The 25,444-nt window shown below is 42.6% G+C and overlaps 1 protein-coding gene across 48 annotated transcripts in view; it reads right to left on the bottom strand.

The window, feature by feature from the left end:
* The window catches only part of shot (dystonin-like protein short stop), a 70,506-nt gene that overhangs the window by 31,546 nt on the left and 13,516 nt on the right, over positions 1–25,444 (bottom strand). For 13 of the 48 annotated variants that reach the window (XR_011603741.1, XM_070994881.1, XM_070994890.1 and 10 more), the window contains exons 2-15: positions 24,238–24,906; positions 20,529–20,590; positions 20,421–20,438; positions 20,287–20,346; positions 19,841–19,930; positions 19,588–19,758; positions 9,219–9,498; positions 8,243–9,156; positions 7,815–8,183; positions 6,668–7,586; positions 5,745–6,375; positions 5,499–5,634; positions 4,465–4,548; positions 3,593–3,814 (exon numbers count right to left, since the gene is read on the bottom strand). Coding sequence is in view for 46 of the 48 variants with exons in the window: in XM_070994881.1 (XP_070850982.1) it covers positions 3,593–3,814; positions 4,465–4,548; positions 5,499–5,634; positions 5,745–6,375; positions 6,668–7,586; positions 7,815–8,183; positions 8,243–9,156; positions 9,219–9,498; positions 19,588–19,758; positions 19,841–19,930; positions 20,287–20,346; positions 20,421–20,438; positions 20,529–20,590; positions 24,238–24,730 (4,449 nt within the window). In the remaining 2 variants the exon portion in view is untranslated. Of the gene's footprint in view, positions 1–3,592; positions 3,815–4,464; positions 4,549–5,498; positions 5,635–5,744; positions 6,376–6,667; positions 7,587–7,814; positions 8,184–8,242; positions 9,157–9,218; positions 9,499–9,662; positions 10,434–12,556; positions 12,689–19,587; positions 19,759–19,840; positions 19,931–20,286; positions 20,347–20,420; positions 20,439–20,528; positions 20,591–24,237; positions 24,907–25,444 lie in introns of those variants that run through there. The other 35 variants (XM_070994898.1, XM_017087472.4, XM_070994905.1 and 32 more) reach the window with 19 other exon arrangements.

Raw genomic sequence — 25,444 nt, 5'->3', positions numbered from 1 at the left:
AAGCAAGCCCGAAGCCTTTATGAAAATAGAAATGACGATATATAGGGAGAGGCCTCAATCGCTCTGCAAATACGTAGTGCAAACTCTCTCAAGAGGCCCCAACCATAATACAAGAATTGGGTGATTACCCGGAAAGAGTTCTTTGATTGTACTGGAATCCGGAGTGGGCTTTATCGGAGGCATCTGGTAATTTAATTTTTATCTTTATTGGCCATTTTGTAGAGGCCGTGATTCAAAGGAAAATGACTGACATATGGCTGCAGGTCGTAGCCCCAACTTGAAGTTGCATTGACGTCATGAACAACTTTATAGGAAGGCTGCAGATGAAGTCATTGAGTGGCGACTCTATAAAACGATCAACGTTCATGATTTGCATTTTCAAAATAAACAACTAGTCTGATATTCCTGTTGCTGCTTTTCAAGGTTGCCCTAGAGTTGGTGAAAGCAACAAATAAATTATAATTAACAAAACATACACCGACACACATTGAGACAGTAAACACGAGTACGAGAACAATGATGTCATCAGAGAGGCGAATATTTGATTATAAATGAAACAAGTTTGTCGGGCGCCCGCACAACGAAAAATAAAGCAGAACTCAGGCAGAAAAAAAGTCTGAATAGTTTCTAGTTAGGGGCTTCAGAAGCAAGCGGATTAAACTGATTCTTGGCCCTAATCGACTGTGATGCGCTTGACACTGATAACATGACTAATACGCCACGTTGTGCCGGCTCGAAGTGAGGGTAAGAGAGCACAAAATAGCCAGAGGAAAAGCTCCAACGAGAGCGTGCAGCATGCAGACTGCAGTTGGACCTCGCCTATGCGGCATCACGAAAATAGGCGCCTCCCTTTTGCTTCAGTGGAGGCAAAGACCTCGAAACGCTCGCTTTCATTCCTGATTTATCGTTAGAATGCCGCTAAAAATATATATATATGAACGTGCATATATACAGCAGGCAAGCAGAATCGGGTAGTTTAATCGATAAAATCATAGGGAAAGTGCTGGGTTTTCAGGCATATACACACTCCCACAGTTCGAAGTGTTTCCCGGGAAACCGATCGCTAAATCCAAGGTATCGCATCATGCCTAATGGCTTGCATCTCATAGATTAGATTAGCGCCAGCCCTGACACTCCCGCGGTCTCGGTTGTTGATAGGAAGTAATAGTTCACGCTATTCACTAAGTAATGGACCTAGCGAATTTCCACATTATATTGGTCTTTTGTTTTAAGTGCAGATTTTAGTGGTTTATGCAACTTTTAATGACCCTAACTCGCTGAGTCACTACGTAATTTCAGTCATAGGTTTTTATTTTCTTGCTTTTTGTGTGTGAGTGCTTATTAACACCAAACAGACTGCCGAAAATATCAACATTCCGATTCTTGCGACATGTTCAAGGCTATATTAATGATGTGTTTCTTTTATTTTCGATTGCACACTCTTCTGTTTGCGTTTCTGTTATGTTTGAGTTGTTGCGGAGCCGCAAGTGACTTCATTCTGGGCTACAATAGAACTCATTGCGACACAAGTTGGAACGCGGGCCGGCGGCAACAAATTTAAATGTCTTTTAACAAAATAATAGCGATCCGATGCGACACGGTTCGCGTTTAATTGAAATTTAAGGCACCAAGACAGCGACACGGACACACTTTCTATCCGGCCGTGTATGTGACATCACGTCGGCCCATGCGGCGGATGAGCAATGTTCTGTACTTGCGTCTGTTTGCACATTTATTTATCACAACTATTCACTCATAATTACACGGTCGATTCGTATTCGAATTCAAATTCCACAGACCTCGCCTCCCAACAAAACCTGAGGTTTAAAAGGTTTTGGCCTTTGTTAAGTTTCGTTCACCGGCAGCAGGCGGCACACACAGCGGATACGCGACGTTACACAACCACGTCGCTTTTGGAACTGAGTGGAGCAGCCCCACTGCGAGAGCCACTTGGCCAAGTGGAGAGCGAGCTTTTGGGGTTCAGAGGCACAACTACCACCGGGAGCGAGCTTTCAAATGCCGGCTAGTTCTCAGCGAGCATTCCCCAGCTGTTGCGCCAAAAAGTATAAACAGTCCATTTACAATAGGCTCAAAAGATGAAAACGGGCACGGGCAGGGAGTACGCGGAGTTGGACCCACATTAAACTCGAAAACAATACACGGAAGTCGAGAGTTAAGTATCAGAAGAAAAGATAAAACCAGTTTGTGCCGCCACCTAACCTTCTAAATAACATATTTTGCTTTTCAATCTAGTTAAGCCAGCGGAGCTTCTACGTCCGCCCCTGCTATGCATATCAAGTTGGGTTGAAGGCGAAGTGGTAATGGAGCAGTTATGATGTCACTCCATCGCCCGAGGCGAAGGTAACGCCTTCGAGCACCAAAACAACAATTTCGGATTGTTTTAAATTGGATTAACTGATCAGAATCAAGGAGGCGCTTTTTTTTAATTGGACTGGGATGTGAGACGAAAAACCTTCTACATCTTAAGTGTTTTTTTAAAGGAAGACTTTAATGCTTTTTTAAATATAAATGTTATTTTAAAAACAAACACACTTTAACTACTTTCTCAGTATAGTACTTAAAGTGCTATGGCTCTCAAAATTAGAAAAATGCTTGAGTTTATTGAACTTAAGGTTACGCCATGTCCGGTGATCTCTTATACGTTTCTATAATTGTCTTCTAAATATTTACAAACAAATATTTTACCACCGGGTAAAAAAAACTGGATGGTTAATAAAATTATTAATTGAATTTCTAAGATGGTGCGATCCAAAAAAAAACAAATTTCAAACCTGTTGAACAAAAATAGTCAAATGGTGAGGAGACAGGAATTAAAAAAAAAATAAGTTGACAGATGGCGACAAAGACGTTGATGACGTCCCCTGGCATTGAATTTCGAGAATATATAAGCCCCTATGAATGCTGGGGCTTCATTAATATTTATAGATTTCGCCGTCGTCATTATTAATTTCGAATCTGTCTCCAATTTGCCTAATTGGTCAGGCACATGACAATATCTATCGTTTTTGTTTTCTTTTCATTGAAACTCCTGACATAATGCAGTATTTATAAATACGTTTGATACATTAAACAAATTACTGCATCAATTGACAGCGCAGACAAACAACGGTCACGATGACAGAAAAAATAGTTTAAATTTTTATAAATTAATCAAGCCGTGATTTATGGCGGCAACATTTCAAGCCATTGACGGAATTTTTGGTCAATTCGCATTTGACGTGATGTCATTATATGGCTGCTTCTGCCGTCAGTGTGCACCGATTCTGAAGGTTAATTTAATAATAACAACCGCCGGGCAATCGGAGCGGTAACAGATACAGATACAGATAGACAGGCACAGATGGAGGAGACACAATGATACCAGAGAGAGACGTACGTATTTGCATTTGAAAACTTGACTTGACTTTCGTGTAGAAAACGAAAGCACAGAACTCGTTTGCTGAACTTGAACCCCGTTTTATGGTTGCGAAACAATTGAATACTTTGAGCCTATTCTTTGAACCCTGACGTCACCTCGCAAAGATCCTTCCAAAGGGAAAGGGGTTAGGATGAGGTCACCTGGATTACTCACCAGACCATCGCTGCCATTGACTTCGATTGCCGTTTTAAGCCTCTGCGACAGTTGTTCCAGCAATCTGTCGTATTTCGTATTAAGGTTGTCCAGTCGTTGGCTGTAATACTGTGTGGCACCCGGATCGCTGTCCGCCGGCCGGAGATCCCGGCGAGGCGGCGAAAACGACGGACGGGCCTCGAGCAGCCAGTCCACAAAGCGTAGGCATTTGCTATCGTAGATCTTCTCCCCGAAATCGAGGTCCCACGTTGACATTGTTGTTTGTTTGGTTGGTTAATTTCGGTTAAATGTTAGTAATTTTTTGTGTTATACAAATTTGTTTGTTTTTCAGGAGGTAAGGGTAGATATATTTAGTGCTTTTTATTTTATTGATTAATCAATACGAAATTACTTTATGTAAAAATTGCGTTTTAATTGGTTTGTTTTGTAAGTTTGGAATTTGGTTTGTTTGTTGTTTGTGTTTGAGTTTGTTTGTCAGGCTGTTTTCGTTCCACCCAAGTGTTATTGACGCACCTTTTACCCACAAGACAGCTAGGAACTGCAGCTTAGAGTCCGGCAAATGTTTTAAAAAGCATTAAATATATTGAAGGTTCGATAGAGAAACAGCTAAGAGGTGTATAGGGCTACAAAGGTTTTCTTTTCGGAATTGGAGGGATTTCGGTGTTCGGTCAAAATATCCACAATCACTCACGCAATCATACTTAAGGAGTTGGCACTCGGCCACCAACTGACCTATCGCAACCCAACTTTTGAACGTTCGAATCTTACGAAAAACAACCGAGTTTCACATGTCCGGATCCAACGGCTGCTGGGTTACGATGGGTCAGCCATTATCAGATCAATCACACCTCAACAGGCATAAAAATTTTTACCTTGGCTTCGCGTATAAGTCGTCCTCCAGCCACGTTGACATTTTCGATTTTTGGTTTTCGTTCGATTGCAGCTCCGAGCAGTTTCTATAGGTTTCGAGGGGTATTTTTTGGTTTTCGATATTTTCAGGATTTTTAATTCGTTTTGTTTTTTTATAATTTGATCATTTTGGGTTGGTTTATAGTGTATGATAATTTGATTGTTGTGTGAAAAAGTTTACATTTTTTTGTTTGGTAAAAATACAAAAAATTAGACAAAAATACATATACAATTAGTTTTCAACTACAAATACGATAATACTGGGTGAATAAATATATATGTATGTGATATAGAAGCCAATATCGTAAGATATAGGCATATGTAAAGGTGCAGCTTACATTTCTAAGGGGACAAAGCTACAAACATAAAAGTAGTGAAGTTTCTAGACTACTACACAAATTTGGGATCAATTTACTGTGTGGTGGGACGAGGGGATATCACTAGAGATTACGTATATGGGTGTTGTTGTGTAGGTGGTCGAATTGACCACATTTGGAGGTCTGTCTGCTGTGTATATATATGTACATGTGGTATGCTTATGTGGGTGGTGGCCAGCACTACATGTCAAAGATTGCTGTTGGATTAGACAAAAACTACTGCTAGAATTTCGGACAAGGGACTGGAGATTGTTTCACTTTTGTCGGGGACAGTTTACAAATGGAAATGCAGTACAAAAACAAAAAACAAAATAGATTTACACGTATAAAATATAAATATAGGAATACTGAGGCATGTCCAACACCGGAAGGTTTTATCCCAACAAAAAATAGGAGCAACAACTGTGGGAGCAAACTACTTTGGACGCGAGTCAATGGCTACTACGGTTTCCATTTACGGGCTAGGTATATATACTTTGTGTTTTGTCTCCGAAAGAGACCCACTGGAGCGGCTAAAACTGAGCAAATCTGTACAAGGATCTAGGTAGATCTAGGGCTAGAGACTACCGCTTATCGGAATGGCAGTTTGGTTATTACAGGGGCAGTTTCTCTCTACTCACGTCTAGTTCGTACGCCGAAGTGGCAGTGGGCATGGCAGACAGTCGCTCCGTGGTGCCATCCACCCATGATTCCTCCACTTGCACGCTCGACTGGAGATTCTTCATCAGCCCGATAGCCGTCTCGCATGAGCGCATTCTGAAAAAGCATTGTGACACGGTGTTAGAAAGTCAGGTTTGTCTCCATATGTGGCCGCCAATGAGGCGACACCCGCGCACGAAGAGAGCAGGTGGCGCCTGTGAACTTACCTTTCGCCCAGTTGGTTGCACACCGCACTCCAGCGCGTGTTGAGGCGCTCCACATTCGAGTGCAGTCGCTTGAGGTCGCCGAGCACCTTGGTGGGCACACCCATGCGCCCCAGCTGATCGGCTGCATCGTTCATCTTGTCCATCTGCGGCTGCTGTTGTGTGATGATGTCCTGCATGTGGTTCAGTTGCTTGAACACCTGCTGCAGTCCCTCGGCCGTCGAAGGCAAATCCTGGTGTCTGGCCAGCTCGTTCTCCAGCTCGGAAATCACATGCTCATTGTCCTCCAGGCCAGCCAGAGAGGCATCAAGCAGCTTCAGGCGGTCCTTGTGCAGACCGCTCTGGGTGTTCAGCTCCTTCCACAGCTCCATCAGGTTGTCAAGGCTCTTCTTTAGCACGGGCGTCTTTAGGGCAATCGTACGGAAAGTCTCTTGCAGATGCTTCAGCTCTGGCTCCAAAAGGTTCAACCTGCGCTCATAGTCCGAGTGAATCTCAAGCACATGTTCCAAAGAGTCCAGATCGCGTGGCAATGGAGCCAATATAATCTGATCCAGCTCACGGGCCATATCCTCCAGTTTGCTCTTAATAGCAATGCATTCCTCGGTGAAAATGCGACTGGCTTGTTTGCTCTCCTCTGCGAAGAAGAGAATGAAATTAACATTAGTAGGATAAGAGGCTGTTAAGGTAAACTGCCAGGACTACCCCTTGTTTTGACACTCGCAAAAAGCTTCTTCATGGTTGACTATGCTTGACAAGACTAAGTCGCGTTCCGGCTTCCTGATTGCCACTTTTCTCAAATAAAACCCGCCAGCAGTAAATTTAATTAGCCTCCATCAATTAATCGTTTTTAACAGCTGGCGAGCGCCGTTAATTGAAAAGCGAGGCAAAAACTATATTCTACCCGTCGATGATACTCCCACACTCACCTTCGGCGCGGGCTCGCTTCTCGAACTCATCGAACAAGCGATTAACCTCGTCCATTTCGCGGCGCAAGCGTCGCAGCTGCGGATCGTTGGGGTCGCCCTCGCTCAGCAACTTGTCGGCATCGTCGTTGAGGGCACGCCGGATGGCCGTGCGCTGCTCGGGACCCATAGCCAAGAACTGGTCAAAGTCCCAGCCCTTAACCACACGAATGGTTGCGAAGATCATGTTCTGGCGTAGGCGTAGGTGCTTTTTCTGCCAGAGAGCTACGGATCGATCGAAAAGTCGCTTCAGACGCTCGGCGGCATCGATGGCTTCCTGATCAGGAGGCGGAAGCAGCAGGCAGGCACCGGGTATTGGTCCTTCTTGACCCTTGGCCGTGCGCACGCGCCACTTCACTCGGCCCGAGTTGTCCAGGAGAGTTACAGTCTCACCCTTTTCGATCTGCAGCTGACCCTGCTGTTTGTAGGCACAGATGGCCTGCACGGGTCCCTGACGGTTAACCGGCTGGCGGCGCTTGTTTAGAGGCACCACTGTCTGAGCCCTTCGCTGCAATGTAGCCACTGTCTCGCCAAAGGCATTCAGCTCCTCGCGCAAATCCTGCATTCCCCTTAGCAAAGTTTCACCCTGGTCCAAGCCAAAGTCCGACTGCGAAAACTTGCTGTTGAGTATTTCGTCACGCTTGGCTAGCCATTGCTCGGCATCCTTGATCTCCCCAAAGAACTGATGGTACTCCGTGGCGTGCTTCAGATGGACCTCCAAGCAAAGAGTAAGCTGCAGCAGCCAGGCCCACTGCTGTTGCAGGGCAGTCAGATGGGCTTCGATGCACTTGGACGCCGGATGCTGTTGGTTCAGCAGCGCCTCTCCACGATCCAGGATGGTTGCAAAGTGCATCTCACGCTTCTCCAGTTCGGACATAAGGTTCTGCGGGAGTCAAACCAATTTGGATTAGTTAATTATATTAAACGTATTCGAGTAGTGCACTTGGTTGGTTGCTCTTTTTGAAATATACATTTTACAATGGTACTTGTGAACCAATCGGGATCTTACCTCGTCGCCATTACCAAATGCACGCTTGTAGTCGGATAGAAGCACAACACATATATAATACTAGCTCTTAAAGGGTTCTACTGGGCGAACGCCACTACTTACCTCGTAGTATCTGTGCACGGAGGGCAGATCGAGTTGTTTGTCCGCCCAGTCGCGCGTAATCTCCACCTGTTCTTTTTCGTTGAGCCACTGCAATTCCGCCGAGGCCTGTCCCAGGAAGTGCTGCAAAGAGTCCAGATCGGAAAGGCGTTTCGTCGAGGTGCTGAGCAACTCGGCGTACACCTTCTGCAGCTGATTGAGACGCTGCTGGTACAAGGCCAGTTCATCTCCGGAAAACTTGGTCTGTTGACGCTCATCGTTGAGTATTTTAGTATGGAATTGGTCAATAATCTTGTGCTCGTGCTGTTGACGATCCAGTTCCTCCTTGACCGATGGCAGGTCACTGCCATAGTCAGCGGCAAGCAATTGTTTCTTCAAGAAAGCATTGATTAATATATTGGCAAGAGGGAGCATAAGCAATATGTACTTACCAACTTATTCTGGCACCATTCAATGTGCTCCTGCAGATCGCGGAAATGGGGGTTCGTGTCGATCTGACGGGACTCGACCACCATGCGCGTTTGACGCGTCACCGTGGTCTCGTGGACGGGATACTTCAAACCGGACAACTTCTGTACCAGGTTCGTGTGGAAATTGGTGCGCAGTTGAGCCCAGCGCTGGTGCAACTTATTAACCTTCTTGTGCAGCTCGCTGACATGGGGATAGCGTCCCTCATTCAGCACGTGGCAGTCCTGGTTCATGTCCTGGATGGGTTCTTCCAGGTGCCGAATCTCGGTTTCAAGGGCCTCGACAATGCTCTTCGCGTCCACGGGATGCAGTCGCTCGATGCGACGACCCTCCTCACCGATACGCGTCTCCAGATCAGTCAGTTTCTGATCCACATGTTTAATCTCTCGCTGAACCTTGTCGGCCAGTCGTTGCAGCCGTTCCAACCGCTCAATCTCCTGCTGAAGGATCACCTCGCGATCCTGGAGTGCAGTGTTCATTCTGTACCATGCTTTCTCGATGGCATCTGGGCGCAGTTCGGCCTCCACGTCCACTTCACCTACGGTTTCAAAATAGCGCTCCAGCTCCTTGTAGATCTGGATGAGCTTGGACTTCTCGCGCTTGCGGGCGCTCACCTCCTCGCTGCGGAAACGCTGCAGATCACTCAGCAGACGCTTCATCTCAATGAGAGTGGGCGGGAAGGAGCGCTCCTGCAAATAGGCTGTCTTCTCACGGCACCAGTAGATAAACTGCTGGGCCAGGTCGCGGTATTCGTGCACGCGACGCTGTGACTCCATGTCGAACAGTGGATGGATCGAGGGTGGCTCCGGGAACACATCGTACAGCGATGAGATGTACGTGATAAGGGACTTTTCGTCCGGTTCGTTGGTGTCCACATCTGAAATGGTATGCTTCGAATTAGATTCTCATCTTCAAGTACGGATTAGGTAGGTGACTCACCCTCGGGATCCAGCAGACGCGTCACTCCGTACTCCTTCTCCACAATGTGGAAGGCCGTCTCCAGGCGATCGCGTGGCCGATCGTTCCTTGCCTTTCGCCAGTCAAGCAAGTCCGGTCGGTTGCGGTGCACCAACGCCGAGAAGGCCAATCCATCTCGCCACGACGACGTGAAGTCGTTGACACGAACACCCGGATACCGAGCAGTCGAGCGACGCGCCCAGCGCAGCAGGGCCTCCCGAGCGGATACGTTGTCCTCCTTGCCCACAACAATATCGGAGATCTGCGTGTAATTAAGTTAAGCATTAAGTAACTGCGGTACAAGTTCTACTGGAAACGAAATCAATAATATATTTGAGGTGAGCAAAACTGTGGTCGCCCTATTTTAAAATGGGAAAACATTAGTGGTCCTTATTCTGGATATCCATTCCGGAGCACTCTCTTTACCTCTCTGCGCTGCGTGGACGACTCTATAGCAGGCGGCAAGGCACGACGGTATTCCAACTCCGAGCTGCGAATCATTTTAGCTGGAGGCAGCAAGTCCTCGGCAGGCTGAGCATTTTCCTCCGCCCGACTCAAAGTGGTCACTTTCCGAACAATATGCGTGGTAACCCGTCGATGGCCATTCGGGGCCCTTTGCGATGTCTTCGTGCTCTCCACACTAGACCCCAACACCTCCGTGGATATGCGTTTATTCCGCGTCACCTGTTGGTAATGGGCGGAGGATGAAGCACTTCCGCTGGACGGGACCAGGGCCCGGGTCTCTGAGACGCGACGTGAATTGCCAGCTGGATCTTGGAAGGTCACTGTGCGCTCAAAGTTGGTTCGTTCATGGGGAACGCTTCCTAATGGAGACACCCCCGGATAGTCCGTGATCACCGCTTCCACGGTGCGCTCCCTTTTCGTCTCATGACGATACCGCAGACTGGAGTCATCGATATTGGTGGTTATCGCCGGACCTCGGGAGGAGTGTACCACCTCGGATCCACTGCTCAGGACATCGCCCCTGCCGCCGTTCGTTTGCCGCACTAGTTGTTGTGTGCGCTTCAGCGTCGATTGCGAGCTGGAGTGCATATTATCGCAATAATCGAACTGCTTTCGCAGTTATCGTTGCGCTATCGTTGTTTTCGATTGTATCACTTTTTTTCGTTTCGTTTTTGGGTTCGTTAGAAAATCGTTTCGCTTTGCCGCTTTACTTTTACGCCGATTTTCGTAAATCTGCGTGATTTTCAAAATAAGTTTAATTATTTGCCGGTCCTCACAATTTGAGTTTAATTAAGCCAAACCTAAAGCCAAAGTCAAATCCCAAACCGGCACCGGATGTCTTGTTCTATGTGGCATTGCCCTAGACATTGTCAGAAACCCCATCGAGAACTGAAGCGGGGAAAAATTAACCGAACGGAGCCAAAGTGGAGTGAAGCTTTATAGTATGTGGAGGGCCCATTGTTGTTGCGAATTATTTATTGTGTTGTACGTACACATAATTATCCCAACTGTCTGTTTGCCTCGCTCTCGGCGCTATTTGTTGCTTCTTTTCCTGCCGTCATTTTTTCTCTTTTTTTGCAAACAATACACACATATTCACGGCAAAAAGTTAATTTACACCGCTGATTCATGGGCAGAGATTCATTAGTTTCGGAACACGCAAGCCTATTTTGCATAGGAAAATGGAGAGAGGAACGATATGGCAGTGGAACAGGGAATACCGTTTGATTATTTTCCCTATGGGAAGTTATCTTTCACTTCCCATAAGGAATATGTGGTAAAACTAGTGTAAGTCGAACCAATCAAAAGCCAGTGGTACCCAGAAATTCTAAATATGTATATTCTTATTATAAGAACATTGTCGCACTATTTTTGTTTTACGATTTAAACAGTTCGCACAAAGTACAAATTATGGAATGCTACGACAATTGAAAATGCATTTCTTAAACTGACGTCATAGGGTTACAAAACCCAAAATTGTATAACTAATATTTTTGATCAATATAATATAAGCAAACATCACTAACTGTTCCAGTGTAGTGGAAAATCATTTGCAAGTGTGATGGCAATGGAACAGATTACACTTTCTTAAATGCTGTTATTATGCACTGGATGGAGTAAATAGGAATTCAGCGATAGCTTGAATATGTTTAGGGTGTCAAACCATCAAAAAAAGTGCCTTGATACACCTCTCTCAAATCTCTAGACTAATCTATATGGCTCATGATCAATAAACAGACCAATGTAATCGCCCACCTAACGAAAAGCACGACAAATGTTTGTTTAACTGGAGGTTGTAGCTGCGTTTTACGCCTGCGCAGCACCGTGATATTCGAATACACATATCCATTCACGTCGCCACACTACCAAAAATGCTAATTGCAGCGTTTTAAGCACACTATAAACGATCTGCGTTGTTTTTATGTGATTATGCCAAAAGCAAAATGATAGAGAAGTAAGAAAAATACCTTGTGACCGAACAGCTCGAAAAAAGTGTCTGTGGAGGCGTCTCTAAGAGGCGTTAATGGCTTGACATTCTCATTGAGTCTTTTGAAAGGCGGCAGAGCTCCATCTGGTCGTTGCCTATTTGGGGTTTTTGGCTACTGTTCGATGTTTGAGATGGTTGACTCTTAGAGGTGCCTGCCAATTTGCATTGCCTAACGACAAAAACATTAATTCCTAACATCATTGGAGCTCGGGGCTACAAATTAAATTTGAAAATGGATAACAAACTTTAAGTTTCATTCCGAAACTGTAATAATTTATATTTTTTAACTCTATATTTATATAAGTGATAAAGAACCAACGTTAAATACGTTGTAGCACAAAATCTTTTCCAATTGTTCGGATTTTGGGTATCTGTGCCCATGTTAATTAAAATAAATAAAGCCTCGTCAGACAATAAGATAAATAAAATCCACTTGAGAGGAGCGTTGAAAATTACGAAATAAAATACGAGACACGCACACAAAAAAACGTTTTTCAAAGCTACGAACTGGAACATCGTCGAATAAACCGAGACCGAAACGAGATGAAATCGGGGCCCCGAGATCGGCAGGGGTGTACGTCATTATTTACAGCTACTTGACTCCATTCGCGGGGCATTTTGTTTGCAAACAAACGATCGAATTGAAGCAAACCGTGCCGCACTTTGGTAATAAACTCGTCATAAAAATAATTGAAATAGAACTCAATTGCGAGAGATTGAAATCAATTGAAATTGGCGGCATTTAATAAATCAGAAACCAGAGCGATTATACTACAAGATTCTGACATCATGGCAAGCCGAATTAATTGATTGAAATCACTTTGGCTGGGGGCTAGGACTTTGACTCAAAGGCTTTCTAAACACACACTTTGTAAATATTTTCTGGGGTTTTAAAGCCCGTTCCCGTAGGTTTGGAATTCCGGGGTTCCTAGGAAACGCATGCGGTTTTTAGCTAATACTTTATGGAGAGGGATCGTGAATGGAATCGGCGGCGTCTCGACAACAACTAAAAGCGATCGGGCCAAGTTAAAACGCTTAAAGTGTGGCTTTGACCAGGTGTTGACGCCTCTGCCGGCGTCGACGTGGCTGCGCTGCTTTGTTTTTTGTTACAGGCAAGAATAGAAGCGAAGCTGAAACAAAGTGGAATTGGCACATGGTGAGCGCTGTCTGCGTTGGCGTTGACGTCAACGTCGGCGTCAAAAGTCGGTCTTTATGCCGTGGAATATATGGAATCGCGATCGTGCTGACAGCTGTGCGTGTGTGGTTGTGTTGGAGGCACTGCCTCTGCCTCCGCCTCTGCCTCTGCCTTCCCCGTTATGGCCCGCTAGCTTCGCTGCCTCTGCCGCCGTTCCACCTGATTCTGCCACCACTGCTCTGCGCCTCGATGACGTATTTGCAACCAACACCTGTGCCTTTGCCGCCGCAACCATGGCAACGTAAACGCCGACGCCAGCCGAGACGCCCACGCCAACGCATATGTATGTGTGTAACACTGCAGGAGCAACAACAACAAAAGCACAACAAGGGCGGCGATGGTTGAAATACCCTTACAAGCCCATAATTCCAAAAGCAGATATACATATCATTCCGGGGTTCCCATAACAATCCAAACACCTACGGCGACAAATTAATATTTTTTATCGAAGCCTTACCATTACAAACTATAAACTACGCTCTATTGGATATGTGATAACACATAGAAACAACCTTTCAGGCCTGTAATTACTTTGGCAATTACAAAAATATGGGTTTAGTATGTAAGGATTCTTATAAGGTTGGTATCCTAAAGGTTTATTTCATTGTGTTCAACGTATTGTGTACTTTGCGTTAGAGAAAGCTCAAATGGATTTGTCTGAAAATTAGTTTGGAAACTTGGTTCTTAATTGGATCTAAACTAATGTTAGATATATATAGGCGGGTATAAATATTAACATATTGCTTTATTAGTTCAAGACGATTTTATGAGCTGAACTTATCACTTCCCCTACATTACTAGACTCAAGAATATTCAAATGGAATCCAGGCAGAGGGTTTGTTACACAACACGGGCTCGAGTTGGCCCTCTCTCTTTCGTAATTTTGTTGTGGTAGCCGCCACTCACTCAGTGGATCAGCCGCCCCACGGCAGGTAATACGTCATTCCAGGTACTCAAAAGTACAAGAACACAAAGTCAAAGAATAATTATAATGATGGAAACAAGACTGAGAACCTGACGATGGCAAGGAACAACGCAAAAGGCAGAATATAAATGAAGAAACCGTCGAAACTGTGGTGGAATGTGAACAACTAGTTTCGATTAAAAACTTAACTAACTAAAAATACGAATATAACGAAGACAACATCGGTTCACTTTGACCCCATGGTATTTTGGATCTTCGCAAATTAATTTTAAATCTCATAACACATCACGACCGACTCATTACTTTGCAGGGTGACCCAAAAACATGGCAAAACAGAAACATCCAATGATGTTAACAGGTTTAACTCAGAGCAGATAATAAAAGACAGTCGGAAAAAGTGGAGAACAAGAAAACTAAGCAATGAGGTAATGCGGAAAAAACACTTTTGGGAAAATGAAAAGGTTTTGGACCTAGTTAGTTGGTCCTGTTTTTGAGGTATTTAAATCAGTACAGATATATAAAATTATTTTCTATGAAATGAGTTAGCAAGTATATATTCCCTAATCAATGTGTTGCAAGTGTATAAATTCTCTTAATGTTAAAATAAAATTTAAAAAAGGATCTAAAATGAAAGGTATTTTTTCTAGTGTAAGCTTTTCGAACCCCGAAGAAAAAGTACACTTACGTAATAATGTAAGGGAAGCACTAGATTATAATTAATGCAAATTAGCAGCAATTACTGACACATTGCATGCATTTCCCCTATCAATCTCCAGCCAAATATGGTAACTCAGAACTATTGCAATAGTCTTGCACCTAGAAAGTCCAACGGATTAAAGTGGGTGTCGAAATCCGAGGCTGAGATAGCCAGACGGAAGTGCCTTATGTTCGTGTTTGCCCAAGATACACTCGACACATTCGCTCTCGTACGGCCAACATGGGTTAATTAGCATGTTACATGCCTTAAGCCCCGATGGCGATGCCCTATATGGAGTAAAAGGCAGTGACTGCGACTACTACAGCTGTTGGCCCGGCATATTTGCTGGCCATATTTATGTATGGGTATTAAATACTCTTAACTGCTGTCAGTTGTTTTTCGATTCACACACACTCTCGAATCGCCACAGTCAATATAGTCAATACAGTCAGTACAGGCAGACGTAGACCCCACACCTTGAGTCCCCGAGTCTCTGAAACTGTGCAGCTGAATTGCAAATCTAATTAGCTGCCGAAGGAATGCACCGCAGAGAGTGGGGTGGAATTACGGGCCAGTACTCGCACTGGCATATGCTTATTAATACTGATATGATGCAACCCAGTAAACAAATGCGGCTTTATGTTTGGCACTATTCGTAATTTGAGCAGTGTTTTGCACTTGAATTGTGTTGTTTGTGGTGGGAAAACAAAGCGAAATCAGTAGCTGCTAATGTTCTTTCACCCCGCTCCTAGATTCCCATTCCCCTAGTGGAAAGATAAATACTATTTTAGTCTTCACTGCTGTTATTTTCCTCCCAAATGCAATACAAAGCATTTATATACAAAATATAAACTATTTTTTCTCTGTGCACCATCATGTTCTAGTTATTACCCTTAGCCCCGGACGGAACTTGTGGGTGTGTAGTGAGGTGTAGGTGTCGCACCAAATTCGTCTGACATTCCTAGGGATATCACCGTGTGGGCTCATCATCATTGGCAAATCAAATCATTTACGTAGCCGCTTGTAATTCCATCTACACACTTGAAATGTATCCAGCGGTGAGATTTCAAATTAATTACAAGTCATGAACACACTTACACTGCTAAATGCTTCTCGATTGCAAACAACTATTCTAGACAGCTTGACATTTGCATACCAGGCAGAAAGAGATGGCAAATCATATTTAGAAAGAGAGAGGTTGTCAGGCATCTTGTTTCCTTATTTGACCAAAGGCAAGTTGTCGATTTATTAATGAAAACTTTGTTTGCTTTATCTGCGATGGCTATAGATAGATTTCGAGATCGAGATCGAGATTGAGATCGAACCCACACACCAAGCTATTCAAAAATTCAGTCATCGATGTCATAAATTAAGACGAGTAAGTGCATCTGTTGCTGGTATTGCTGGCATTTTGTTTTGGCCATTTCGTACACTTCACAGCCAGCTGGTCGAGAGTTCGAGTTCGCCGCCTGCGTTGAAGTCTTTCGATTGGCAAGAACCGAGGAACGCTGATGTCATGGGCAGGGCAGCAAAGAAAAAACCGCCTTTACCCCACCTGATTTTTTTCAAGTAATTCTTGTTATTGTCTGCTGCTGTTCCCCAACTGGCATTGACTTTATTGTAACACATACCTTGGCGTATTATAATAAATCAAATGCCACACACAATAATCCAAAAAATAAAAGATAATAATAATCTTTTCAAATTCGAACGATGACGTGAGAACGTCTGGGTTCCGAAGGCTTTCTAGCTATTGTATTTCGGCTTTCTTTCGAGGCGTTATTTTTCATGGCTGGGCGCCCTGACTAAACATTCGTATTGGCCACGGCATTTTGACGAAATATAAATGCCTGGCACACATGCCCGCACTTACTCCCCAACTAACAAGCAATGAAAAATGGCAAATTGCTAGGGAAATTATCAGATGCTCATAATGAAAACGTTTGTCAGAACAATTCGACACAGATCTCGGCGATTTGGCACACACCGTCGCCTGGGGATCACGGCAATTTATTATTTAAATTCAGCAATTGAGCGGCTTAGGAAGTTTACGTGGCAGCTGCAAGGTTAGCCTTAGATTTGTGGCTCTCGATATGGCGCTATAGGGGAACCAAATGTTACCCTAAACCGTACATCGCGTATTACTGCCCACAACAACTTTTTGTTCGGATCCAAATGGAGCTGAATTATAATTCATCAAGCTGGGGAATAATGTTGTTAGGGCCAATTTAATTTTCGACCAAAAATACGACGTTTAGGGATATTCCTAAATGAAGTTATAATATTAAATTTTTGTAGCCAAGCGATCATCGTTTATCTAGAGCGTGTTAAAACCTGTAATAATTAAGCTAAAAGCGGCCATAAATATGCACTAATATGTACGACGATCATTGAAAGCACGTGTAAAGCACTAGAAAACTCTACAAAGCTCAACAGGTTTTATGTCTCAAGTAAAGGTAAAGTCTCTGATTGATTGTTTTGTTTTTGCTGTTGTTGTGGGTGGTTCATAGATCAAATCGATTCGCTTGCACAATTTATAACTTAACAAGGAAGAACGCTATAGTCGAGTACCTCGACTATCAGATACCCGTTACTCAGCTAAATGGAGATATGCAAGCAGCAAAGCGAGATTAAAATGCGCCACCTACCGGCGGTATACAGATTTAAGCGTTATGGGCGTTAGAGTGGGCGTGGCAAATTTTTTTTTTGGACCAATCGATAGGTATTGTCGAGACCAATACATTTCAGTTAAAATTTTTTATCTAGCATAACAATTTTGGGCGTCACAGGTTTTCGCGGTTTATGGGAGTTAGAGTGGGCGTGGCAAATTTCTTTTTGGATCAATCGATAGGTATTGACAAGACCAATACATTTCAGTTAAAATTTTTTATCTAGCATAAAAATTGTGGGCGTCACAGGTTTTCGCGGTTTGTAGGCGTTAAAGTGGGCGTGGCAAACTTTTTTTTGGATCAATCGATAGGTATTGATGAGAACAATACATTTCAGCTAAAATTTTTATTCTAGTATCAAAACTGTAGGAGCCACAGTTTTGGGCGGTTTGTGGGCGTTAGAGTGGGCGTGGCACTATGCTGAAACAAACTTGCGCTGCGTAAAAAGCTCAGGAATCTGCACGCCAAATCTCAATATCCTAGCTCCCATAGTTTCCGAGATCTCAGCGTTCATCCGGACGGACAGACAGACGGACAGACGGACAGACGGACAGACGGACAGACGGACAGACGGACATGGCTAGATCGACTCGGCTAGTGATCCTGATCAAGAATATATATACTTTATGGGGTCGGAAACGCTTCCTTCTGCCTGTTACATACTTTCCGACGAATCTAGTATACCCTTTTACTCTACGAGTAACGGGTATAATTACAAGCCAAGCAGCGTTACAAACTGCCAGCGGCTGCTGTTTAGAAAATTGTTCCGGCGCTTATTATTATTTTGTTCGCCTTTAACAATATATTTTCTCAACGTTGACCCACAAAACACCGATCATTAATTGAATATACAAAGCAGCTTCGCTTTTCGCTCACGAATGGAAATAGGAATTATGTCATAACTGCAAGATGTCGATTGCGATTTGGATTTGGATTTGAATTTGGATAACTTAAAATTAAATGAGACTGAGAACGCTGTAAGGAAAATCGTTTGGTATGCAAAACAAGATATATCCTTTTAAGTCGATCGTATTGAATTTGCATATTTTTTCAGAGCCAGATCGGATGACATCAGGCACCCGCAATAGCATAAACAATATACATAAATCCTTGGCGGCAAGCAGACAAGAAATAATGAATAAGACAGAAAACAGTAAGCAGTAAATGACGCGCGATTGAGTTTCACATTGTCAAGTGATTTACAATTCGTTCGCCTCAATTGAATGAGCGCCATTTGGCGGCCTGAGTTGCGTGTTGCTGCTGTCGTTGACGTTGCTGCTGCTGTTGCTGTTGCTGTTGCTAGTTGCTGTTGCTGTTGCTGTTGCCTCATGGTCGCTGAACTGGCAGCATCATTGAGCATTTATGCGCGCCATCGATCAAGTCGGAGCCAAGCCGCAGCCACATCGACATCCAACGACGACTTGGAAAATGCATCTGCGTTCGTCGGCAGTTACGAAATATCCAAGTTTTGTTTGCAGCCAGTTGACACACATACTGCGGAAATGTATCTCACCGATGAGTCAGTGTCGAAAAACACTTATTGGCGTTTTCTACAATCATTTCAACTCGAATTCTTACGACTCCCTAATGAAAGTTCGTAATTTTTCGTTTTTAAGTACGTATTTCATACAGCTTGACATTTAAAATTGCCTTTTAAAAACATCTTAAACTTTTTTATTTGACTAATCTTCAATTTTTTCATTTACTATTGGTATAGAAAAGAATTACTCTATTAATTAATTAACTATTTATTTCTTAGATGAAGGTCCAATTAGTATTTGAGCCTTGTTGGTCCTTTTTTGTGAAGATAAATCTGGATTCAAGTTATGATCTTATGATCTTGATCTGATTATTTTGTATAGTTACTAGTTCAGTGCATGATTTGTTTTATACAGTTTATGCATTCATACCTCATAAAAAATACCCTTCTTTTATAATATTTCAAAACTGCATCCGTTTTGTTGTGTAGGTGGCCCAAACACCCCCCAAACTCCCTCGGCTTCAAAGCCAACTCACGGCCTTGCTGCTGACGAACTGTAGCAGCAGAATCATCGTATGTGTGTCAGTCGGCGGCGGTGGCAAAGAGAAGGCAATCGGGTTGCCTTAAAAGGCTGGGCCGCGTTCGCCAAAAACATAACTTTGGGTGGATCGCGCGTAGCTCGTAGCGTGTCAAGACTGTACCTATCTGGTGATGTGTGGGCTGCTGCCAAGTCGGCTCAATGAATCGATCCAAACGCCCAAATGAAAACAAACTCTAGACCGGGGTCACCTTCAGTTAGTCGCAAGAGCGGTTCGTGGGCGTTTGCTGACTCGCTGACTTTGAATCGCTGCCCACCAAAGCGGCGCCCACGGTTTTGCTCCAATTGCTCAATCAATGAAAACATATACCTATCGAATGTGCTCGACAACTCACCTGGAAGTGCAGTATAATGGTCCAGATCAGGCCCAGGGTCAGCTTTGGATTGCCGTCCACAATGTCCTCGGCGCGTATGTTGACCAGCTTGATCTTCTTGTAGCGCAAGAAGTCCAGAGCCATTTGTGCATTCTGCAGCATATGGAATCGCATTTTACCCTTCTCGCGTGGCTGAAGTACATGAAAATGCGAACAAAGAAACGTTGGCGAGAGCGTGACAAAAATGCTGAGAAACCAATTGAATAACGCTTACCAGGTGTTCGCCAGATAGCACCTCCAGGAGTGAAAGTAAGTTGTGTCCATCGCGCAGATCTTCGAACAAGTCCACCACACGACGATTGGCCTGCAGGTGGGGGAGGTGGTTGCAAAATACCAGTAAAAGGTGAATTCAAACTAGAGAGTAACCCGAAGCAACGACATGCAAACAAAACAACTCAAAATTGCTGGGACTGAACAGCAAAACTAATCGCAAGGTAATATTTAACATATTGAAAGAGCAGCAAGTAAAAAATAAGGAAAAAATATCAGCCAAAAGTTTATATGCCCTTGCAAATAAAAATACAATCGAATGTTCTGGTCAATGAGCTAACAACTTTGCTCAAAATTATAATACTTTCTGCAAGGCAATAGCAACTTAAAAAGACAACATCAATGAATATTTGGGTTTAGCTTTAGTTAATCCCCTCAAACTCGACTTACTGATTGAGAACAACAGGGTATGCCATTTGTGGTTACACAAACATGTAGCATAGTATAGGTCTGAAAATCGTACGAAAAACAGTATTTATCTTTGTAAAAAAAACTAAAGAGTTTAAGTGATAACTGGGTAATACCTTAGCATACTTCCAATGCTGCATTTTTGATTAAATAGGTAGGTTTTGTTATTTTGAAATGAGTTTTATGTTTGTACGGACTATTTTTAAGCTCGATCATTAACTCACCTTTTTCAGATGTTTGTTAACCCATTTTGTGAAAGTCTTCTTCTGAATGGCATCGCGTTCGTCTAAAGAGGAAATTAGTAAGAAAAAGATCTCATATTAGTATGTTTTGATAAACTCGATTTTGGTTAGTAGTCAAAAACCATGCAAGGCTTGGGAAGTTTGTGCCGAAAGTAGATCCGACTTTTACGGCGTCTTCTTAGATTGAAAATGCTAACTTTGTCTAATGAGCCTTTTTCATCCTGTCAAAAAATGATTTATTTCTTTTAAGTTATTTCTGAACGTTCTAAGAATATCCTCATAAAGTTTCAGTTTCGGAAAATATGAAAGAATATGCAACACGTTTTGTAGAGGCCTGTTTCTCCCCCTTTAACATTATGTTTTTTTTGTTTGAGTAAGGGATTGAAAGAGCTGTAATAAACCGATCGAGTTTTATGCTCGCTTATTTTAAAGGTAAAAAATCTTTTCTAGATAATAACAAAAAATTAATTTTTCTTAACTGTTCAGTTTTATTTTAAAAAAAGTGTTTTGTCAAAAAAGCCTTTAATTTGTGGGGCAATGTTTTAGTTAATTATACAACCGAATACAAATAGTTAAATAAAATGTATTTTATAAAACATCTAAAGGAGGATTTCTTTGAGGGCAAGTACTATTTCTGCATTTTTTAACTACTGTACCAGCTCTTGCTTATTAATAATTTATTAGTGCTTGTACTGTAAGTGTGTGATTTCCCTATTTACCCCTCTCGTTCTCCCTATCTATATTCCCGTTCAGGGTCTCCGCAAACTTTGGTCAATGTTTTCCTTAGCGTGATATATACAAAAATCGATAAGAAAGGGGTGGGCGGGAGTTAGGTAGCCTCAGCTCTGATTTGTTGGTCTGACAAATGACGTGTGCTTGTTTGCGGGAATAACCCGTCTGCAGATAGGCGAATAGGCATGTTTCCAAAACTATCGGCCAAAAAATTAAGCATTACAAGCTGTTAAACGTTTTGGCTGCAATTAGTTGAGTTTTTGTGCGCTGATAACTCTATGCTGGGGCAGAGCTTGGCAAATTTTTAGGGTAAACACCCCTTTCGATTACAATCTAATCAACGTGGGACTACAAAAGGTTCTGCAGATTAATAAAAAACCAAAGAGAAACTTCAAGTCAACGACTGAGCAGTGCCGTGTCCATTGTGATAGTATTAAATTGGCTGATAAACCCGATACATTCAAGTGCCAAACGTATAAAGCCATAAACGTAGTAGAACAAAAAACAACCAAGTCATATAAAGAGCAATTCAAAGCAGAAGCTAAAAAGCAAAACAAAAGCGATAACAGATAAAGTATAAGGTGTCAGAGAGAAAAAGTGAGTATAGTCGACGATCCCAACCAGTTTGACTCTCTTCTCACCACATTACTCATTCTCTTAATTTCTATAAAGCGTCAAGAACGAAGTTTAAATGCCCTTGGAAAAGGAATTACTATTATTCCAATAAGTGTATTCCTGCGTATGCTCTTTAGGCGACAAAATGTCTAACGAGTCAAAAATTAACCCACTAGTGTGGTTGTATGGTCAACAAAAGAACGGTGTTTATTGATAAACAATTTGTTAAAGATACAGCAAAACTAATTGGAAAATACGTGATAGATCGTCGGGGGGAATGTCCAAACACAGTAAAGCTTCCTAGAATCGTAAGATGTTTCTGGACATCAATGCTTTCAGACAATTTTTATTTCTAACATAACTAGTGATTCATTATAAGCAGTTTTATAATTTGGGGAATTTCATGACTCATAAAATAGGCACGTAGTTAGACACGTTTTTGCAGGGGTCGTAACTCCGCTAAGTTTTGATAAACTTCGAAGTACCATTAACCTTAAATACCCTATCAACAGTTTCCTTCTCTTCAGTTACAGGTAAGTTAAACCAGAGAGAGAGAGAGTGAAATGGTGAAGCGAAAAGATCATGAACTTGTTTCAATCGTTGATGACTCATCCGTTTGCAATTTTCCATTCAAGCTGGGATCCACCTTTGAAAACTCTGTCATTCATTGGGGGAGCCGATCTTTCCGCAGAAATCTTTCTGCACGATTGCATGCAACACAACCCGATTCGTAATCGGACTTATTTTTATCTTCCTCTAAGCCAAGAACAACACACAAAGAGTTCATAAATATTCAGACAAATAATGATTGTGCAAAGGTGTACGACTTCGCCGGCACAAATACCGAAACAGGGTAGCACTATCTGAAAATGTGTCTGTATGCGGCTTTTTGAAGAGCGCGTGATGATGTCACGTTCTAAGTTGAATTTGTTTTCGACGATTAAACGTTCGTTAAGTTGTTGTAGAAGAGTTCGAAGAAGCTTATTTGATATTCGTTAATGTTTATTTTTGTATTTAGTCATTGTCATTGATTAGCACACTTAACCTTAGAAGGACGTTTGATCTTGGATATATATAAACAGTTACTTGAAAGTATTCCAACGTTCATCCGAACGTTTACTCAAACACACTATCTGCATATTTAAAATTATTATTTCTTTATGGAGTAGTACCTAAATATTAGAAAGATTTAGTTATATCAATTTGATAAATTTTTTTTTTTTCTAATGACGTTAGCCTAATCGTTTTGTGACCGTCGGCAACAATCGATAAGAAATTCAGGCATTTTCCATATTAAATTATGAACTCACTATATGTTAATAACGTAAGAAAATGCACTTTAAATGAAAAGTAAAATATTTCTTGCTTTTATCTACAAGTCAACAAAATTCCAACTAACGGCGCCAGCAAATTAGAGTCAGGCAATCGAAAACGAATAACCATCAGCATAAAAAGCTAATATAAATGTTTACAAAAGTCAATAAGCATAAACCCGTTTTTCGTCTGGACAAATGAGTTCACTTAAAAATTCGTGGAATTCTGAAGTCAGTCGAAAGTTTGTTGATTGGCCAGCACAGTTTTAAGGTGTCAGAATGACCGAATTCGGGGTGCCCGGAACAGAGGGGTTTTATCCACTACTTCGATGCCCAAACAAACCCCTGCTACCGTCGATCTCCCACTTATTAAATTCAAGGTCGAGATGGCACCCTTTTATTTGATCACTATGTGATGTGCCAAGAAAGGTGCGTCTAATGGTTCGGACACCATTTGTATTTGTATTTGCCCAAGAAGTGTCAACACATTATATTTGGCGATTGTCGGAATTTGTAATATATTTATAACACTTAATAAGGCCTTGAAAAGTCCACCAAAGATATGAAATGCATTGCAAAAGAGTGAGGTAATGTATTCGTAATAGATACATTTTTCGTTTCTCGAGATCTATTTCACATTCCATTTGGTTTTGCATAAATTCCACCAGAGAGCTTTAAACCAGTTAAAAACTTCAAGCTTAAATATTTGCTTAAAACTTCTGTGGACTCTGAGCTAGCATTTAAAGAGGTTCTAACCTTGACCCTTTATAATTTGCTCTCAAGCTTGGCTTCCGTCATATGGAGTCGTTGGAAAACATGTTTTCTGGTTAGTTAAGCTTAAAAGGTAGGAAACCGCGACGGATTCATAAATGAAACTCATACAAACAAGATACAAGCGGAGCGAACTTGAAATGCAAATGATTTCCGCTGGGGCAATTAATAAGTCTTTGTTGGACTTAAAGGGAGGAAACATCAAAGAACTGGAACACAACATGCCACAAGGAATCGAGGAAATCCTATTTCCCACTTACGCATTATATCCCAATCTTCTATAAAGTGATCCCAAATGGACATGCTACCTTTAAACTGGGTGAGGGCATCCTCGTAACCACCCTGCGGCTGTGCCTGGGTGGAAGAGTGCTTGGCCTTCTTGGGAGCAGCCGGGCTGTTGCTGGTCTCGTAGAGCGGCGAGGATGCGCTGCCAGTCGCCGAGTGGCGGTGGTGGTGCTGCTGCTGATGGTGGTGATGACTATTGTGGCTGTTGCTGTACAGCTCGCGATCCCGCTGCTCCCGCTGGACCTGCTGGTACTCCAGAGTTCCGTTGTTGGGCGGTAGTCCTGCACCACCCGGGGAAACCGAGATTCTTGCCGGCGACTGACTGCTACTGGTGGTTGCATGATGGTAGCTCTGGTGGTGGTGCGTCGTCTGACGAGAGCTGCTCCGCTTCATCGAGTTGCTGCTGCCGGGCTGCTGCTCATTGGGATCGAAGCCCAGGCGGTCTTTATAGTAGGAATGCGATGTCATCTTGCGGGTGGCACATTAAGAGAGACTCAGATACTTTTTGAACACTGTGGGGACTTGTCAGTCGTCAACTTTCTCTGCAAATTTTTCGTTTTTTGACGACTCTTAGCACGTTTCGAAGTTTATGTTCGCGATGGCACTTTGTGATTTTTATTTCGATTGCTCTCGGTTGGCTGGACCTGGAGTTGGAGTTGGCAAATTTAAATACAAAGATTGTTTATTTGTACAACCAAATTAGCTGCGATGATTCAGCTGCAGACGCTGCGATCCGCGTACTTGAACGTGAAATCATCAGAAAGCAGCAATTGCAAATGAGTTGCAATTAGCGAGATACCAAAAAGGAATGTACTAAGCACTTGACTAAATTTAAGTAAAAGTTCTCGTTGACGAAGTCGGCTATCTGCACGTAAAAAAAAATTGTATAGAATAGCTACTTGCCACATAAAGCTGTGTGTAATTTGTAGGATTTATTTTAGTTAAAAATTGTTATTCTCTTTTTATCTTATTTTTAACGATCCTAATAGTTTTTCATAGGATTTCCTACACGCTTAGTAATATTTTAATTAGTCTTACTTAATAAGCATAATTAACATCCCCAAACGCCCACCATTTAAGTCTTTTTTCCTGTGTACCATAGAAGAGTTCCTATATATTTGGTGTCTTTGACTGTATGTTTTCGCGTTGCCGGCATTTTGTTCCAATTGGCCGTTGGCCAAA

This window comes from Drosophila suzukii, chromosome 2R (assembly GCF_043229965.1).
Source record: "Drosophila suzukii chromosome 2R, CBGP_Dsuzu_IsoJpt1.0, whole genome shotgun sequence".
NCBI lineage: Eukaryota > Metazoa > Arthropoda > Insecta > Diptera > Drosophilidae > Drosophila > Drosophila suzukii.
This window is presented reverse-complemented; position numbering and strand designations above follow the sequence as displayed.